The following is a 21,849-nucleotide window of genomic DNA, read 5'->3' on the forward strand; positions in this document are numbered from 1 at the left end:
AGTAGCTGTAAAGCCATTTCGTTGACCAAACATTTGAAGGAGTCTTTTAAAGGGCAAAAGAAAATTAGACAACTTTATGAAGGATATTCCCAGACTTAGGGACATGACAGCTATCACCAACTGTGGAATGCTTAAAACCAGCAATGTGTAAAAAATTGTAATTAGAAGTATATCAATCTTCTGGAGGATTGTAGGCTGAAGGAGATTAGAGAGATTGAGGCCAGTCAGCTCATGAGGCAGATTTGAAAAGAAGGATTTCAAAATGAACATATCATTTAACCAAAGGCCAGCAGAAATGAGGGATCCTAGGAGTCAAGGGTGCCGAAGATTTGAAAAGCATTAGAACACAGATAGCAGGACTTTCAATGTTTTAAAGTTTACACAGCATATAATGTCACAGACTAAAAAAGTGTGTGTTAGAATGGAGGGATACAGCATGGAAACATAGCTTTTGGTCCAAGTTGTCCATGCCAACCAGATATCATATAACCTAGTCTCATTTGACAGCATTGGGACCCTATCCCTCTAAACCCTTCCTATGCATATATCCATCTGTGCTTTTTGCATGTTGTAATTGTACCCACCTCCACCACTTCCACTGACAGCTTGCTCCATACACACACCAGTGTTTGAAAAAATTACTCTTCAGGTCCTTTTAAATCTTTCCCCTTTCATCTTAAAACTACATCCTCTAGTTTTGGACTCCCCAACCCTAACCATGCTCCTCTTAATTTTAGAATCTCCTCAGCCTCTGACGCTCCAGAAAAAAAAGCCCCAGCCTATTCAGCTTCTCCCTATAACTCAATCCTCCAATCTTGGCAACATCCTTGCAAATCTTTTCTGCACCTTCTCAAGTTTAACATCCTTCCCATAGAAGGGTGACCAGAATTGTATGCAATACTCCAAAAGTGGCATTAATGTCCTCTAAAGGTGCAACATGACATCCCAACTCCTATATTCAGTGTTCTGACCAATGAAGGCAAGCATCTCAAACACCTTCTTCTTCACCCTGTCTCCTTGCAACCCCACTTTCAAGGAACTATGTACCTGCACCCCCAGGTCTCTTTGTTGTGAATCAAGTCCTACGTGGGCAGGAGGAGGTGGTGGTGATGAAATAAAGCCTCGAAGCAGATCAAATATAACCTTACATTTCAGGATAATCCTGCAATAGTAAGCAACTTTTTGATAAGAGTAGAATCTGATCCTGCTTCAATTGGTCCAGCTAGACCTGGCTTTTAATGGATAAATCAGTTGTCCACATATCTATTCATGTCTGCATTCGTAGGACAGAGGAAGCACAATAAGGTCCACATCCAGGACAACAGCCTGAAACTGCATAACATACCTTTGAATACAGAAATAATTGTAGAAAACACTGAGGAAAATTTAATTGATTTTCGAATGTTGCTGTTGTTAACATTTGGCCAATTTCAGAAGGATTTGTTTCTAACCCAGGGAAACATTGCTTATATCTGAAACAAGACATTTTACACCTTTCCAATTAATTTGGAGCCATTTGTCACCATAAAAATAATAAACGGCAAATGATTTGGAATGGTCCACATTTGTCAACACATTGCAAAACACAAAAGTTTCTAAATATTAGCATAATTTAATGCTTGCACAGGTATTTACCATTGTAATAATTTTTCATTATTTAAAAAAATTAAACAAAACCAAAAAAGTGTCACTGACACTACTAATCCTATATTTAGTTACTAACCCAATAGTATTTCAGCGTACTCTATCTTAAAGTGAAGGACTTATTTTTATATTTACACTAAATAATCACAAAACAGCAACACTAAACACCAACACAAACATGCATAATATAAGAACACGACATGGATTAGAAGGTAATGAAGAATTATCAATTAATTTAAATTAAAAATGGATTGTGTAGTTTCAGGGCAACTTTATTAAGAGAATAAAAAAAAACTTGTTTAGTGCTTAGTTGATTTTCCAACTAGACTGCATTAAAATTAGAGTGGTACTTCACAATCCCATTTATATTAAGGCATTCAGATCCTAATTTTTTTTTTTACTTTTATAAGTTATAGCATAACAAATCCCATAACGTATTCAATAAGCTAAATCCAATGTCCAATGCATTGATGGAAGATACGTTTTGTACAGGTTTATGCAGTTTAACAATAATGTGAAAAGAAAATAACAAGGATTATTTTGTAACAATGTAACATTAATGGTATGAGATGCAGGTTCTAATTTGCAGCAATGCTCTGGCACCTACCCAACTGAACACAGAAGTGAGGGGATCCAAAAATTGTGGAACAGGTATTCCTATCACCTGGGTTTAACGCCATGACCACGTGTTACAGTATAATAATATCAAGTCACAATTTCGAGTTGGGTTGAAGTAGTGTCAAGAAGGTTTCATGAACTTCCTGGTCACTTTGTAAACTTACTTAGAATAGACTGAAACCCTTAGAGTGGGAGCAACTTCCTTGCACTCTAAAATTATTAAAAATATTAATGTAGAAGGGAACTTCAGTAGTTGGGGTTAGTTTCTCCATGCAAATGAACCATGAAAAAGTTAAAGGAGAGGGGTAAGGAGAGGGATCAGGAGAGGTTATTGAAGTTTTCAGAACAAGTAATAGGACAGAGAGTATGTAAAGAATTAGAAATCTAACTTCAGGCACAATAGGTAAGGGGAAGGTGGTGAGTCAACATATGACTAAGAGTGTTGTGTTTAAATATGCACAGAATACAAAACAAGATGAATGAACTTATAGCACAGATTGAATTTGGTGAGTATGATACGGATATCACAGATACACAGCTGCCAGGGGATCAGGGACAACATAAAAGAGAAAGCGTACAACATGGTGAAGATCAATGGGAAATCAGAGGATTGGGAAGCCTTTAAAACCAGCAGAGGACACTAGAGAAGCAATAAAGAGGGAGATGATGAAATATAAAGGTAAGCTAGCCAGTAATACAAAAGAATGCTAGATTTTTTTTAAAGATACATGAAAAAGTAAGAGGGAAACAGTGGACATTGAACCGCTAGAAAGTGAAAACAAAGTAGTAGTCATGGGGAGCAAAGAAATGGCGGCGCAACTGAATACGTACTTTGCAGCTGTCTCCGTGATGGAAGAAACCAGGAGCATATCAAAACTTTCAGAGTCGGGGCAGAGGTGAGTGTAGTGACCATCACTAAGGGGAAGGTGCTGGGGAAGCTGAAAGGTTCGAAGGTGGATAAATCACCAGACTAGATGGGCTACACCCCAAAGTTCTGACGGGGATAGCTGAGGAGATTGTGGAGGCATTGTGGTGATCTTTTAGGACTCATTGGAGTCTGGGAGGGTCCCTGAGAACTGGAAAATGGCTAACATAACAACCCCTGTTTAAGAAGGGAGAAAGACAGAAGATAGTAAATTACAGGCTGGGTAGCCTGACCTTGGTTAAGATTTGAGAGTCCATTATTAAGGAGGGGTTTGCACAGTACTTGAAAGTGTCTGGTAAAATAAGACTGAGTCAGCTTGGCCTCTTTTAATGGAGGTTATGCCTGACAAATCTGCTAGAATTCTTTGAGAAAGTAATGAGCAAATTAGACAAAGAAGAACCAGTGTACATGACCAAGTGGAATTTCCAGAGCATCTTTGGAAAGGTGCCATACAGGAGACTCCTGAATAAAATTGCAAGGGATGATGTTAGGGGCAAGGTACTGACACAGATAGAAGATTGGCAGACAGGCAGAAGGCAGAGAGTGGGGATAAAGTGGTCTTTTTTAAGATGGCAGCTGGTGACTAGTGGAGTTCCACGGGGATCTGTGTTAGGACCACAACTATTCACATCATACATTAACGATCTGGACAAAGGAACTGAGGGCATTGCTGCAAAGTTTGCAGGTGACACAAAGGTAGCTGGAGGGACAGGTATTGTTGAAGAAGTGCGAAGGCTGCAGGAGGACTTGGACAGGTTAGGAGAGATGGCAAAAAAAGTGGTAGATGGACTCCAAAGTGAGGTTATGCAATTTGGTAAGATGAATAGGTGCATAGGTTATTTTCTAAATGGGGAAAGCCTTGAGAAATCTGATGCACAAAGGGATTTGGGAGTCCGAGTTCAGGATTCTTTTAAGGTCAATGTATAGGTTCACTTGGCAATTAGGATGGCAAATGCTATGTTCACAGAAATCCAGACGTTTACAAGAATGATCCTTAGAATGAAGGACTTGTCAACAGAATCTGTTGAGGACTGTCCTTGGAGGAGGTTAAGGAGGATGAGAGAAATCTTGTTGAAACTTAAAGAATACTGAGAGGCCTGGATAGAGTTGACATGAAGATGCCTCTCCTCTAGGAGAAACATGGGCACAGCCTCAGAGTAAAGGGATGACCATTTAGTACTGATGTGGGGATGCCGGTGTTGGACTGGGGTGGACAAAGGTACATGTCACCAGGTTTTAGTGCAACAGTTTAATTGAAATCACAAGCTTTTGGAGCACTGCTCTTTCGTCAGGTGAAGTAAACTAGTGTCTATTTCTAGTTCTATTTTTAGAACAGAAGAAGTTCTTCAGCCAGTGGGTGGTGAATCTGGGGAACTCACTGCCGCTGAAAGGCAGTGAAGGTCAAGTCATTGGATGTGTTTAAGATGGAGATAAACAGGTTCTTGATTAGTAAGGGGATCAAGGGTTATGGAGAGAAGACAGGAGAATGGAATTGAGAAACAGATCAGCTGTGATCAAATAGCAGAGTAGACTCAATAGCCTAATTCTGCTTTCTATATTGTAGTCTTGAACATAGCATCTAGAATAAAAATACACTTTTAACTACAAAATAGCACAATGATAGAGATTTAACAGACCTGAATAACTTATTGCTTTAAAAATAGGGAGGTTTAGTTATCAAAATAACTGGCCAACAAGATTCCTGTGTTACATAAGGAGCAAGAAAGACAATGACCTCCTTTCACTGTTCAATGTTGGGCCAACAAACTTTCCTCTGGGGCTGGATTTTATGGTCCCTGGCAGGACATGCTGTTGGTGAGAAGCATGCAAAATATGAAGGGCTAGTAGCCTACCATATTCCTACACAACCCTGAGCCAGTACTATTTAAATGAGGGCAATGGGATAAGGCACTCACTAGCTGAGCCACCCTTAGGCTGATTGATGCCCTTAACAGACTTATTAGGTAGCAATTATGTACCTCAATCTATTTACTTTGGTCAGGAGCTCTTGTGTTAATGGTCCTATATCCGAGCCAGGCGGCCTGCTGGAGGTGGGGTAGGGGAAAGCAGGAGAGAAGATGCTCAGAGCATCAGGGACCTCTCCTCTAACTTCCCCAACCATGATATCATCGTCCCTTTGTGCCTTCTCACCTGGCCGCCAAAACCTAATGCCTCAAACCTCTCGCCAATGCACCTAATCCCTCTCCTTTAAAAATATCTGGGACATAGCTGGATCAGGGTTACTATTGAGCTTTTTTATGCTGATGCTTGCAGTCCTGGCACTGGTAAGCTTCATGAACTACCAGCCAGTTTAATTGGTTAACAACTGAAGTGTACAACGTGCCTCCACTGACAGACATGGGTCTATTTTCTGTTTAGGCAAAAGTGAGGACTGCAGATGCTGGAAATCAGAGCCTCGATTAGTGTGGTGCTGAAAAGCACAGCAGGTCAGACAGCAGGACCGACGAAGTGCTTTTGCCCAAAATGTCGATATTCCTGATCCTCGGATGCTGCCTGACCTGCTGTGCTTTTCCAACACCACTCTAATTTATTTTCTGTTTGGTCAAGTCACCACAGCAATATCATACTATTGGGTAGCTTTGTTTTCTTTTTAAAAACAGGTAGCCCAATTTGTTAATATAGTGGTGGTGGCAGACAAAATGCCCCCACCATCTGCACAAAATCTGCCCAATGAAATACTGCAAAAGGAATATCAAACTGCCAATTCTGTTGCTTCACCAAATCATGCTGTGATGATTTAAAAGAAAACTTATTGTTCAAGGTTCTGAAACATTCCTGTCAATTGAATACCTTCATACACATGAAAGGTTATCCATAATAGTATAATTCCAAATTAGAAATAATTATATTTGATAGGCATTAAAACTGATTATATATGTATGTTGAATTACTGATTTGAATCTCAGGTTACTGATGACTAATGCAGGCTGACTAAACTCTGCTCTTATGGGAAGGAGGGCTGTGAACCCAAAAATTGGATTAACATCTTGTCACTTACTGGCAGTCATCTACTAGGTAGAAATTCACCCAATTTCTAGCTTTTAACTGCAGAAAGTTTATTTTACTTTGTTCTTGAAATACTCACCAAAATCACTTACATTTTAACTACTGTGAGTAAATGCCCTTGGATCTAATGCAGCAAATTGAAATCCATGGAATTAAATACGATAACACTAAAACCAATCAAGTAAAATTATTTGATCTTATTTTACCAATGAAGACACAAGTTATAAAGATTATTAGAAGGAGCTCTTGTGGTGCAGTGGTAAGTGTCCCTATCCTTGGACTGAGGGGCCTGGGTTCAAATCTCACCTACTCCAGAGGTGTGTAATAACATTGCTGAATGGGTTGATAAAGAAAAATAGATTTTAAAAAAATCTTTAAAGTTTGTGGTTGCTTAACATATAACTGGAAGAGAAAATGAATAGTTTGAAGGCTTGCTAACAATGTTTTAATACTGATAATGATTCAGCACAAGGATTCGTTTGTTTGTTCAAAAACAAATTTGCTCAAAATAACTTCAGTTCTGGAAATTTACTAATTTATATTAGATCCTAAGAGAAAGTTTAAGTCTAATCTCTTCTTCTGCAGTCTCAGATGAGAATGTTCAGATGCGCATTGAATTGGAAGAATGTGTCAACTGGGGACAGTTAGCACCAAATGAAGAAATGATCAATTTCTTTATCTGCAGTCACCCATATTGATAAACTTAGCCCTGTTTATTCACTATTCTTACCTGTACTTGTATTTTACCCAACAGTGCATTGGTCTGTTCAAGCTATCAAATAATTTAAAGACTTTTCTTGAGAAGTTTGATTTCTGTCTTGTGCTTGGATATGGTGAGAACTGCAAATGCTGGAGATCAGAGTGGATAAAGCATGGAGCTGGAAAAAGCACAGCAGGTCAAGCAGCATCGGAAGAGAAGGGGAGTCCATGTTTCAGGTCAGAACCTTTAATTGGTGAAAGGCAAATTTCTGACCTGAAACGTCAACTCCCCTCTTCCTCTGATGCTGCTTGACCTGCTGTGCTTTTTCCAGCTCCGCACTTTGCGCACTACTGCCTTGTGCTGAACATTTCCTGAATGTCTAAACCAGGTCTGTTTGTCACAGGTTGCATGATGGTGATTTCTGAGGGCTGAAACTACTGTTTGTGAGAGATTTTCACAAACAAGCCTATACTGTGTTTGTACTCATCTCATGGAGGCCTAGATAGATGAAGATCTCATTTCTGCCACTGTTTAGTGAAAAGTCATCCAGAACCCTGGGTTACCTACGCCAACCTCCCTGTTGAAGAAAATGCAACTATATCCATCACAATGAACCATTATTTTAAAAAACTCTCCAAATCCAGTATTGCTGCCTATTTAATCTACATCCTTAAAAGACCAAACAAAACTGATGTATCCAGGTAAAAGGGATGCTGCTGTTGCAGCCAAGTGTGAACAACCTGACTACTGCTGTGCAAGGCTCATAATTATGAAAGTCATTGGAGAAAACTTGGATAAAAATACTGGAGAATTTAGACAAATTGCTTGTATTTGCAGGAACTGTAGTGGTAGCAGGAATCATTAGTAATATACTAGTTTGCTCTCTCGCATGACAGCATTACTTGAAATGAGAACATTGGTTCATATCAAGTTGTTGCTGAGTTCGCTGAATAATTATCAATATTAAAACATGGTGAGCAAAGCATTCATTACCTCTTCCAGTTATCAAGTTCGGCAACCACAGAGCTCTAACAATGACTGAAGTAGAAATCAGTGAATTTTCCCTAAACATGAGATAATACAGAAGCAGAACTGCTACATTTTTCAAAGGCTTGAAGTTATTTCACACAGTAGAAAGAGTTCACTGAAAGCACTGAAAGTAGAAAGCATTACATTGTGACTAATTTAACATTATCACTTGGGATGGTAGACAGTCAAAATTGTAAAGCAGAAAGCTATTCTAAGGTAGGTACGAAAATAAATACCACGGCCATCAAACTAACCTCATCAAGCAGCAGCAGAACAGGATCCATAACAAGAGCTCTAGCAATAGCAATCCTCTGCTTTTGGCCTCCTGAAAGTCTGATTCCACGCTCTCCTACAATTGTGTCATATCCATTCTATGGGATAAAAAGGTACAAAACAAACATCATTGCTGCTAAGAACACTGAAAACTCCAATAATAATGGCAAAGAGCAAGAGAGAAAAAGCAGCAGTACACATAAATGAATATCTTTGTGAGCTGCATTGATTGAAGATTCTTTGAAGCTTTTCCTGAAATTGAATTGTTGTTTCAAGTGTACAAAAAAAAAAATTTTGGACCTCTTTTAGCATGAAAGTGGATTTTGGCAATGTAGGAACAGGCTTGTGGGCTACCTACACAACTACAATTTCATTAACCATCAAATCTCTTCAATTCCAATTTACTGCCCTTTCGGGGCATAACAGCCAAGCTTAGCATGATCTACATTCAATATCCATATCACTGTGACTCCCAAATAATAAGCTATTCTCAAATGACCAAGCTTCCAAAACTTACACTTGACCACACACATCCTGTTTTGTGCTAAGTAACATTGAAATCAATATTTCTTCCTTAATCATCCCTACAGTTGTAGAGTCATCTAATGCATAATCTGTTCATGACCATATTACATCCCATTCTCGCAACCTCCTCCTGTTTTATATCCGAGCAGTTAACTTTCAGTCCTCAGACTCTAGTCTCTTGCATGCCCTCTTCAGTCACTCAGCCTTCCTCCCAACCACTCACTGCTGGTGCATCAGAGTGTATCACACAGTAGGAAGAGTTCAGTGACAGCATTACATTGTGGCTAATTAAACATATTACCACTTGAGATGATACACAGTTGAAATTCATAAAGCAGAAAGCACATCTGAGGGAGTCATTAGTTACTTTGATAATATTCTCCAGGAACCTCTTTGGCTTCCTAATTCCCACACACTTTCTTTCATAGAAGCCTCATTAAAGTAATTTTTTTCTTGTCCTAATACTTCCAGACTCTGTCAATACATATACATTATAACGGTAACTGGACATCAAACAGCTGCATAGCAGAACTTGGACATGATGGTTCATTCAATAAATGCAAGTCTTTCTTTGTCATCTATACAGATCCTTAACACACTTATACTTTTATATTGCATATAATTAAGATGATAAGGTATACGATGATAAGGAATAAGAACCCCAGCTGTTTTCCCCCTCTCAAGCTGAGGTTGCCAAGGTCACTGCCAAATTGACATTAATTTCCTGCTTGCTGTTGTTAACTTATCACATATCACCAATTGAGTCTAGTGTACTCTGTATAAATGGAAATTACTTCTGACATACGTATTCATGGTTGATACTCCTTGCTTTTAATCCTGTCTAATCTTTTACAGGGTATGATGTGTTTATTTTCTGCCAATTTTCTTGAAGATGATTCTAGAACATAATCTTCAGACATTGTGCCCCCCAGAATACAGACAAAGCAACATGGAGGATCCTGTTCACATGATGAGGGCAAGATATCATTCCTTTTGGTGGTATCCTTCCATTCTCAAGCACTACATTCATCAAAATTGCAGAGTTGGGATAGGTGACGGTGACGGAGATGGAGATGGACACTGGGCAGAGGACTTGATTGTTTTAGTCTTCCTTTTCTTTTGTTGCTGTAGTGAAAATGCCCTCTCCACCTGCCATCATAATGTCACCTTGATCAAATTTCTAATGTTCCCTTTATCCTGAGAGAATGAGTTTGTTGGTTAAGAGGGTACCATAATGTTGGACAGGCAAGAGGGTGGGTTGCAATATATAAAGAATGCTCAGCATCAGACAAAGTTCAGAGACTGCATGCTTCCCCAGTTGGAATTTTTGCATATTATTTTTATTCATTCATGAGATGAGGACATTATGCCTATCCCAATTGCCCATGAGGGCAGTTAAGACAGTTAACCAGAGAGTCTGGAATCATATGCAGGCCAGACCAGGTAATGAGGGCAGATTTCCTTCCCCAAAGAACATTAGTGAATCAACAGGTTATGATGATGATCAATGATAGTCAATGGACATAATTAAGCTAGCTTTTTAACCTCGATCTTTAGTTCAATTCGAATTCTATGTTTACCATGGGCAGGTTTGAACCCATAGCCGTAAAACATTAACCCAGAGTTTGGGATTACTAGTCCAGTGACATCATCAGAACTCCATTGCTTCCCCATGCTAATGCTATAATTAACAATGAAGAGACCAATATGCAGTCATTTGCTAACACAACCTATGTGTCTTGAGAGAGTACACAGAGGTGAGCAGAACACCCCAAGATTAGAAAAGACAGGTATTCATTTCAAAGAGACTGTGATGTTATTGACACAGGAAGCACAGGTATACCCAAGGATTAGGCTAAATACAATAAATTGCTCTATATCATGGTTGGTCAGAGTTAGAGTGTTGGGTGTTAAACAATGGTTAGGTTTACATAGTTAGGGAAAAAAAATTCAAACATTTAAAACAATATTAAAATTATGTAAAAGTTTGAGGAATCACAGAGTCTTTTCATATAACATACACTATTACTTAACATTTAATGCATGTGTTACATTTAAGTGTAGGTGAATTTACCAAGCAAACGTGACACTACAACTGAAGACTCCTATACAGTGCTACCCGTAAAGCTTACAGATTGTAAAAGAAACATTTAGCCTGCATTCTAAATTGAAACTCGAATAGAAATCATTCTGTCCTCTCAAAATATTGGAGTACATGCCTTAATATGCACCATAAGCAAATAGTATAATTTTATTTACATATGTAGATACAATGTTAATGAATATCAAGTATTGTGGGCATGGAAAATATCCCCACTCTCATAACTCCCTTGTGTGCCTCATGGTTAAATGACTGAGTCATATGAATTAAGAAGGACCCAGAGTCAATCTGAAATAAAGATGCTCGCAATCTTAAAATAAATTCCAGCTCCATTAGGTTGAATACCAGGAGTGGGTTATTGGGTTTACTCTATTAGATTCTCAATTTTTTCCCATGCCTGTGTCTCACAAAATCACAGCCCAAATTGAAACATCACTGATTTTTTGAGGTTTTATTTTAGTGTGTGGAAAATAGAAATAGCAAAGACTCAACATGTATTAAAGTATGTTTGTGCACTATTTGTTGAAGTAACGCTGTACCAACATTTTTTACTTGTGATAAAATTCAGCAAAGGAATACAAAGATGAATCAACTTAGTTACAAATCATACAAGCGGCAGAAAAGTTCTAGTGAACATTAAAAAAACTATACTTAATTTTCTTTGTTACACTTAGCCTGTTGGTCAGAAGTTTGACTGTTCAATGTGGTTTGTTTCAACCTGCCTGGTATTCATTTAATAACAATGGATATGTTTTGCTTTTAACCAGTAGGTACTTAAACAACACACATGGTTTCCATTTGTTATTCATTTTGTCTGGAATCTAAACGGCAAAATAGATGATCACAAGAAGGATAAAGCGAGAATGCTGTACATGGTATTATGAAGGCAAAAAGAATGATTTTGAGGTCATTACCCCAAACTGAATGGACAATAATTATAAAATGATGAACACTATCCTATTTCAAAGACAAAAATCTTATGTTTATTTGTTTGTTGCATGCCAAAATGGGAGGTGTTTTTGTCAATACTGAAGAGTTTGCGGCAATTTTGTAGAAGCATTCAAAATTATGGAGGGATAGGGTAAAGTAGATAGAATCACACTGATCGCAGTGATTAAGTGATCTAAAATAAGGGAATATCAATCCAAGATCAAGTTAAAAATCATCAGACATGCTGAGAAGAGAAATATTGACTGGATCTTCTGCTGGTCAGTCAGCTGTTCTTCAAGCATGGGTGGAACTTGTAAATAGGGACCCTGTGGAATTTCCATAGTAGCACATTCTGAAGGAACGACCCAGGAAATTGAACTTTCCACTGGTGAATTCCACTGCACTGGAACCCTCCAAAAGATTTAAATCAGTATTTGGAGGGTTCTTGATGAAATTAAGTAAAATAGTTGCTCAGGAAAAGTTGGATTATTAAATGTATAGTCTAACTCCTGAACAACTATTCATCAAACCCTTTACTTATCTCAGACCCCCAAATGCACATGCCCCAGCTCCCACTGAAGGAACCTCAGAGTTTTGGATGGAGCCTTCTCCCAGTGGAGCTACCTTCTTCCACAAAAGAAAATGGGCTGGAGTGGCAATCTGTAGGACAGTCCTCAGGACTGGCCCATTATTGTTTGCATAAAACATAACTGAAAGGCTGTGGAATGAAATGACAAGAACTTGGGATTCAAGCATGACAAAGTTTAATGGGCTGTTAAAGAAAAGGGGATGAATATCTATATTAAAAAAAAGAAAAGGGGATGAAAGGTTTGAAAGCAGAGAAGACTAATTCAATTTAGACTACTGCTCATCTATAAGGATTAAATAAAAAGTATACTGGCGAGAAAAAACAGGCTCTGTAAATTAATTCTAACCTAGCTAATGTTCAGTGAGAACAATTATTCTTTGTAGGACCCCAATCCTATGAAATAGTTGATGGAGATAACAAAGGCATGGAAGAGGGTTGCAACAGCAGATAAACTGAAGCAGTAGTGGAGCTGGGTGATGTTTCTGTGTTGGAATAGGTGTTCCTGGAGATCAAGAATATGCAGGGTTAGAAGCTCGCCTCAGTCAAATAGGATGCCTCCTTTTGTTTCTCAGCAAATGCTTTACATATCTTTTCTGGCAAGCTAATGGTTAACTATAGACAATGTAATGATAAAATACTCACCCCCCTTCTTTCTTTGTGCCTTTTAAGTAAATAACACTTAGAGACCTAAAACTCTTTCAAATGACAGAATGCAAAGTTTTCATATCGGTCTCCATTGGCATAACAATGTATATTTTTGGTATATTTCACATTAACTAGCTTATTTTTGTATTAATATTAATCATACACCTTTTTCCAAGGACATCTTGATGAAAATCTCCCAAAGTCTAGAGACGTACGGTGAACGTTTTCTGTGAAGACTTTGTTTAAGAAAATAAACTGCTGTGCTCCGAACAATGGGTGGCTTGGTCATATTCTCCAAGTATTGCTTGAAATTCCTTTTAAACAGCAACCCATAAAATTTAAAATGCCCAACTGACATCATTAATATTCCATTCGTACCCATCACAGCTTGTTCAAATTTCGTCCTCAACCACAAAACTCGTGCTAGATTCTTCAAAGACATTTTTTTCATGATTGTGAAGTCTAACCAGCAGGTACTAACTTGTACCTTTTAGGTTCTACCTCTTATCTTCCTTCAATTATTCGTGACATAGATGATTCCCTCTAACCAGAACCATAGCTCCTTCATTGTGAACACATTTCATACTTCAAGCCAAAACTTGCATTCCCTACAACTCTTAGAAAGACTAAGGCACATTTAAGATTTTCACAATTACTCCCTCATCTGCAATGATTCTTCCAGTACCAATTTTACTTGGGCACAGAACACAAGAAAAACGTTTGCCTCTATAAACAAACAAACATTTTTATTATCTTTTGCTTCTGATATCATTGCATGCCTTTCCACACCACCTGGGCCTATTCCACCACATCTCTCTAACCTTTTATTTCTCTTTTTTGGCAATTGGTCCATGCTCGTTGGAATTGATTTTTCTTTTCAAACTCAAAAACACCAATGAGCAAACACACTCAACATTATTATATTTAAATCAAAGCTCACTGGACAATCTTTTAGTTCTAATGCTAATTATTGTCTGTACAGTCTCAATCCTCTGAAATAATTGAGGCTGGAGATAACAAAAGGCATGGATGAGTATTTCAGCAGCAAATAAGCGGAAACAGTAGTGGAGCTAGGTGATGTTATTGTGTTGGAGTGGGCGTTTCTGGAGATCAAGAGGATATATAGGGTTAGAAACGCGCCTCAATCAATTATGATGCTTCTTTTCCTCCTTCAAACTCTACAATGAACAATTCTAATCTTAATCTCAGATACCTTGCCTTCTCTCGAAGCTCACTTAACTCTTATCCTATTCCCTTTAACAAACTTTCCTACTCACTCTCAACTATTCCCTTGACTGTTCCATCTCTCAGTTGTTTTTACTCCCATGGTCTCTGCAGAAGAAAAGGCCATTTCCAACTACTTCCTTGAATTCCTTGTTAGCCTACACCACCTTATATTGTTATGAATGTTTTATGAATAAAACATTTGATTTCGAAGTTGAATTTTAAAATGTAAAGTAAATGAAAAAAACTTCATTCGAGAAACTGGTAAACAAAGACACAGGTAATTGAAACTCAAAGCTCGTCCGTGTTTATTCCAGGAATTAGAGATTTGAAAACAGGTAATAACAGGTCGCTTTTTACCTTGTCTTGAAAGAGACAAAATGCCTACAACCATCTTCACAAGCAGCTTAAATTATTAACATGGGTCCTAGAGCAAAAGAAAGTTTTCAAAGAGAAGGGTAAACAAAGATCTTAAAATATTCCTAAAATTTTCAAATCAGAGGGTAGTTTTTGGAATTGTGAATGATGGTGTTGAATTTCTATCTGGGAGATTCCAAACATTCCATGTTGCTTTGCTCTGTGTGTTTTTTTTAAACAATGGAATGGAAGTCAATTCAGAAGACTGAGAAGGTTGTATTCCTTGCAGCCAGATACAGGAGCATGGAGGCCATTAGGGGCTCGGGATGGTCCTGATCTAGAGTCAATAAAAAGTGTGAGCAAGTTCAATGCTTAAAGACAAAAGTCCAAATTCATGATAAATTAAACATGTCAGATGTGCCCAATAAAGCTAGAAGAACAGAATGACGGTATCTTTACAGAGATGAATGAGCGAGCTTTGGAAGTCTATATGTTAGACAAAACAACTGAGGAAATTCAGTGTGAATTCCTGAGATTTGTGGAATATCTTGGTTGGTCCCAGGAGTAAAGTAACCCTCAAAATCCTTGAAAGTATAGGAACTACACTTGGATAGAATTAAAAACCGTACAGGAAGTGGTTTAAGATTTTAGGATTCAGTAAGACGCATTGTAATATTTACATAGAAAAAAGATTGTTTAAAACACAAAATCTTGGTGTGAACTTCTTTTAATTAATAACTGGAAGTCCAATTTTTAAAATAGAAGTTATAGTATTGTGATATTTTTCTGTTATCTCCTCAAATTTGTTGCTCTCCTGAGTTGGGCACTTTAAACAATCTTACCTTTTAGCTGGCTAGGTTCCAGGCTCCATAATTATTCCCTTCAGTGAAGAATGAGCTCATCACCTTCTGACTCAGAGGTGCAAATGCAACAACTGAGCCAAGACTGACACCTGAATAAATCCAGAATCAATATCTCTCATGACTCAGGAGAGAAGCAATTGAAGTAGCCTGATGGATGTCTTAGGTTCATCACTGCAGGGAGCATGAGACAATTGGACCTCCATGCAATTTTTAAACTTGGCATCCGTTTAGATGTAGACAGCAAAGAAGCACTCACCCACACACTTGCCGAGGGATGCAGGTGTACAAATAGGCATGTGAAGAGACACTCTGGGAAGTAAAATTCCAGCTCAAGCCTGTCTTAAAAACAAGCTACTCCTTGGCTGGAACTAACACAGCAAGCATGGGCTTTGTACCAGTACCTGTACTGAAATTTAATAAAGTTATCCAAGATCATAGAATCTGTAGTAAACATACAGATGTAGTATTTAATCTGTAAACACCCAAACCACATCATGCATTATATTTTTGCAATGGATTCTACTGACGATTTTCCAGGCATGCTATTCATTTGCTCACTTGGAGCTCTTTAGCTTAGAGTGTCCACGATGCAACAGCTTTATTCCATTCCTGTTGCATAACAGACTAGAATGGTAGAAGGCAAACTGGATGAAGTGCGAACTATTTTCATCCAACAATTCCCATGTGTCTATTTGCAATTGCCAAGTGGTAACTAACCTTAGTGCTTGTAACATTTTACTTGCACTGGTTTATCAAAAAAAAGGGGACTTTGAGGACTGCATTTTGACTGAAGTAGTTGGATTAATGTAATAAATTTCATAACTGAACCAGTCTTGGTTTAAAAAAAATGTCCTGCTTGCAAGATTTTGGTTACAGGAGTGAGTGCAGAATGATGTCGTGACTGCTGATCCCAAAAGCAGATGCTAGGAGGACACAGGACCAGCAAGTGACAAGACAGACTGATTAGAAAGCCTACCTCTCTTCTCTGGAACTTGGATTCAGTCCAACTTTTAGAAAATTTTGTCTTCTACTCCTCATCCCTCACACCCAGTAAACCCTCTGCACCATATCTCCAGTCTATGCCAACTCATTCAGCATTTATAATGGCATACCTCAGGAGTCATGTGAATATAAACATAAAATAACTCTTACTATGTGGACTTAATGATAAAAAAAAACCCATTCACAAAAGCAAAACCTTTCAATATTTATTGGTCAACTTCTTACAAAAACAGACAGATGCTTGCCCATATCCCCAAAATCTTTATTAGTTTCTTTAAGCTGTCAGACTATGAACTCCTGTCTCTTGGCTAAAATAATTGTAGCTTTTGAAACTCAAGCATTCAGAATGAACACACCCTATGGAAAGGGCAATAAATAATACTGCTGAAACCATTCAGGTAAATGCTAAGTAGCTGGCCTGCCAACCATATAAGTCCATGGTTGGGACTTTTTTAAAAAATGGTCATTGACACCTGCAGCCACTTTATCTTTTACATTTTTAAGAACGAGAGATTTAAGAAAAGCTGCATACCATGGCAGTTAAACTGTTTGTCAAGACTGTTTACATCCACTTTATCAATCTCTGACACCTACATGCTGGTTGAAAGCTTTGCAACAGTTACGATGGACTGTTTTAATTGCCCTGCTGAACTTGAGATCCCTCGTGTGAATTATCACAGAGATCAGGCCTGAGGTTACAATTATTTACAATATATACTAACTTAGAAAACGGAACTGAATGTAGTTCATCCCAAGTTTGTAGATGAGACAAAAATAGGTTGGAAAGCAAGTGGTGAAGATGACAGTCTGTGGAAGGATATGTACAGGTTAGATGAATGGGTATAAACCTAGCATATGCAAAATATCGTTGGAAAATGTGAAAATATGCACTTTAGCAGGAAGCATTCAACAGCTCAATGGTACTTAAATGAAGAAAGAATACAGAACGTTGCAGAGCAGAGAGACTTTGGTCTCTGTGCATGAGTCTCCAAAAACTAGCATCCAAGTTCAACATGCATCAAGGAAGACAAATGGACCCTGACCCTATTTTAAAGGGAATGGAGTATAAAGATAGGGAGGTCTTGCTAAAACTATACAAAGCCACTAATCAGACCACAACTGTAACACTGCAAAGAGTTCTGATCCTCTGATCTAAGCAAAGATATTACTGGTAGTGGAAGTAGCCCAGAGTAGTTTCACGAGGTTGATTCTGGGTATGGAAGGGTTTTCTTAAGAGGACAGGTTGTATAGGTTGGGCTTGTACTCATTAGTATTCTGAAGGATGAGAAACAATCGTATTGAAACATACAAGATTCCTAGCGGACTTGACATACATGAAGAAAGGTTTCCCCTTAAGGAAAAATTTAGGACCAGCAGGCATAATCTCAGAATAAGAATCAGCTATTTAAGAGATAGAGGGGGAGGGATCACTTCTCTCAGAATTTGTTGAGTTCTTTACTACAGAGGGCTGTCAAGACTGAGTCATTAAATATATTCAAGCTGAGATGTGCAATTTTTTAATCAGTAAGGGAATGAAGGGTGAAAGGGCTCAGATAGGAAACTGGAGTTGAGGATTTTCAGATCAGCCATGATGTGAGTTTTTTCTGCTATTCAATTGGTTGAATGACCTACTTATGCTGAAACTTTTTATGGACGTTTCAGACAAACCCGATCAATCTTCTGCACTTCAGTTTAATGTTGTCAGGACCACTGTGGGGCCTGAATAACCTTACTTTTGGTGATCTTTTAATCAAATCTGTGGAGCCAACCATCAGCAACACAAACATTTGTTCTATCTTGTTATTGCACAAAGACTGACTATTTCCTACTTTTCAAGGAGATTATTGTTTAAATCAGCATTGCAGTGGCAGTTCCCAACATGGTTTCCACTTATCTTTTCTGCTGGCACCAAGGTGCAGACTGCACCTCCAAGAATAAACTGTCTTCTCTAACTGGGCACTGAAACCATTCATTGGGCAATTAGGCCATTCAACTTTTAAAATCACATCACAACAGTGACACATACCGAGCACTGGTTCAGAATCTAGATTTCACTTGAGTGCCCACAGTGAAAATCCAACTCAGAGTATAAAAAATAAAAATTAGTTAAATAATTTGCCATTCTACCATGACCCAATGGCAATTTTGAGAGTGGAGAGATTGATTATAGAAGAGAATTTTTATGAATAGAGTTAAGAATCATTAAAAATCTCCCCGTGGCTATCATGCTGTCAGACTGAGATCAATTTTGCTCTTTAACAGTCAACGTATCCGAATTTTAATGGAACATGTATAACCCATACCCACTGGAGATTACTTTGTGAGGAACTGATTAAATGAGGACTTTCACTTAAAAAGTGAGAAAAATTATTTCAGATACGCAAAGCTAAGTAAATCATGATGTGATTTAATAAACAATGAAATGTGCTTTTACTTTTCTGTAAGCAACTTGACAACAAGCACTGATAGCAAATGTGAGCTGTTAAAGGAGTATGACGCTTGCATTCCAGATTTTAAGATAACCAAGAAATTAAGTATTATTTCCACAACAATTTGCCTACATAAAAATATGAAAAATGTATTATTTTGCATTCACTTTCCAAGTGTAAAGTTGCTCCCCAGTTGAATTTTGTCTTGAACAGCACGCAAATTATAACTGAAAGATGATAGTCACAAATTCATTTTAAATGGCAAAAATAACAAAGAAGTTATTGTTACATCACATCTTTACCAAAATAAAACGTTCCTGGGTATTCATATCAAGTGACATGAAAAAATCAAATGATCGCTAAAGCTTGGCCGAAGACCCAGGTTTAAAGGAATAGCTTGAAAGAAAAAGAGGGGTAGTGGGTATCAGGTTTAGGGAGGGATTCCAGAACTTCAGGAACATGGCAGGAGAAGGCACAGTTACGGAAATCATTATAATTAATACCATGGATTTTCAAGAGGCCAGAATCAGGTTAGCAGAAATATTGGATAGAATTAGAGATGGGGAGGGTTAAAACCACGGAGAGATACAAAATCAAGGGTGAAAATTAAAAAGAATTGATGGACACTCAACGAGAAGCCAATGCAGGTCTATAAGCACAGAGAGATGGGTGAACAGGATATGGAACAAGCTAGAACATCAGTAACAAAGATTTGGAAGTCTATGGAGGGTAGAGTGTGGGAAATCCTTTAGGAGTAGACAAATATGTACATATAAAAAGACATGGATGAAGGTTTCAGCAACAAAGTTGAGACAGGGTAGAGCCAAGTATCATTATTAATGGCAATCAGCAGTACCTACTGTTGACAGATTGGCATCTCATCTAAGAATCAATTAGAACTCAAACAGGTTGCTCAGGAACAGAGTTGGACTTCCAATATTTATTTGAATAAAATATCTATTCATCTAGTACTGGGTACTGAAAAAAAATCTGACAATTTAGATAAAGAATGGTGAAATCGGAGTGAATGTCATCAGCAAATGTAAAAAATGACACTGTTTTCAATGATAGTGTAAGAATCAGTATAGAGATTTAAAATAAAATATTCACAGGATATTGGCATGCTAGCTGGACAAGCATTCATTGCACACTCCCAATTGCCTTGGGAAGGCAGTGATGAGTTGTCTTCTTGAATTGCTAAAGTCCATATGATGTAGGAACACCCACAGTACTATCAGGGGAGCACTTTTGTGATTCTCAGTCAGTGACAGTAAAGAAATGATGATTGCATTCTAATCTGGAATTATCAGAATTAGAAAGGATCGAGGATAGATATTTGGGGGCCACTCGAGGTAATGTGCATGAACAGGAACAGAAGACAAGTGATTCTCTGGCTATAATTAAGGAAGCAACAGAATAAGTTACGTACCATTTGGTAGGAAAATGGTAAAGTGGTATCAAACATTGTGGTCAAAGGCTGTACACAGGTCAACTTGGATGAGAAAGGACAGATTACCTCCATCACAGTCACATACAAGCCATTTGTTACAATGGCATGTGTCCTTTTGAGCCTGTGACAAGAGAGAACTGAAACATGGAGCTCCAGGAAAGCTAGACTCCAATTTGGGAGATGACAGCACATTCAAGAACGGAGGAAGAAAAGGAAGTTGGAAGTGAGGATTACTTTGCAAAAATGATGAAGTCAAAGGCTTTTTTTGAGGTGGGAACTTGTCACAGCAGATTTGAAACCAAGGGACATCAGAAGGAAAGGTGGAAGGTCAATAGTTTAACAGAAATAGATCCAGGCACTGGCAAGTTGATCTCAGACAAGATGTATTTAGGCAGGATATGAAGGGAGACTGGAGAAAAAGTAGACAAAGCAAGCTAAGATTGAGTGCAAGGGGAACTTTGAAATAAATTTTACTATGGGAACTAAGAAAAGGTAGCAATCTTAGTGATAAGGAAATCTGTGAAAGTCTCACTTTTTTGTTGAGAGGATGGAGAAGACAGCAAAGGATGGCAACCTGTTTTATCAGCAAATTATATAGTAGCTAATAATTCAAATGGGCAGTGCAAATTTCAATTTAAAGCGCAGTTTTCTTTGACAAACCTCAAAGCCCATTGGATAGATTATAGGTGACAATCTTAAAGTCTTTTTGCTGAGATGGCAAACAATAACCAATCTGGTTACAACCTCAAAAGGTACACTTTACTATAATTATGGTGGCTAACTTAAGGTCATGCTATGCATGCAGTTTATAGTTAACTGTACATCTTAATAATCAATGAAGAAAATTTTAAAATGTCCATACTCCCAAGTCAAAATCAGAGATAGACAAAATGAGATTAAAACTGACAAGATTAGGAGAAGACACTATTTCCAGAGTTTAAGACTTTTTTTTAAAAATGAAAAATGAAATTAGGTTTGAAAGGCACCAAATTTTGTTTTGAAAAGAGAGTTCATATTTCAGTAAGGATTAACCTTTAACAATATCTTGCCAAAAGTGTTGCCCCAAAAGTATTGTATTACAATACTGAAGTATTAGTTATAATATATCAGGCATTTCTCTGAGAAACATGAAAGTTATCTAAGTCCACATGATTGTAATCTAAAGAAACAACCCTCATTTCTCTCTCTCACACACATGCACACCATTAAATTTCCAATAAAAGAGGTGATAAGTAGAATTACTATTGACACTATTGGAAAATCCATATGTCTCAAAGATTTATTAAATTATGGGTCAACCTACAACAGTTCAAGGCGATAGCTCACCACTTTCTCAAAAGGCAACCAAGGAAAGCAATAAATGCTGGCTACCCAGTGACGCCTATATCCCATCAGTGAATAAAGAAAAAAATTAACTGAAATATATTGCATCTTAAATAACAGAAAATCTTGCATCTACAACATATGCCAAAATAGACCATTAAGCGATTGAAAGTTGTCTGAAACAATCTTATTCTT

General features: G+C 37.8%; 1 protein-coding gene across 3 annotated transcripts in view; it reads right to left on the minus strand.

The window, feature by feature from the left end:
• The window catches only part of LOC122562633 (ABC transporter B family member 1-like), a 174,603-nt gene that overhangs the window by 31,949 nt on the left and 120,805 nt on the right, over positions 1 to 21,849 (minus strand). For all 3 annotated transcript variants that reach the window (XM_043715648.1, XM_043715646.1, XM_043715645.1), the window contains one exon: positions 8,198 to 8,314. In XM_043715648.1, the coding sequence (XP_043571583.1) occupies positions 8,198 to 8,314 (117 nt within the window). The remainder of the gene's footprint in view (positions 1 to 8,197; positions 8,315 to 21,849) is intronic.

The sequence above is a fragment of the Chiloscyllium plagiosum genome, chromosome 25 (assembly GCF_004010195.1).
Source record: "Chiloscyllium plagiosum isolate BGI_BamShark_2017 chromosome 25, ASM401019v2, whole genome shotgun sequence".
Classification (NCBI taxonomy): Eukaryota; Metazoa; Chordata; class Chondrichthyes; order Orectolobiformes; family Hemiscylliidae; genus Chiloscyllium; species Chiloscyllium plagiosum.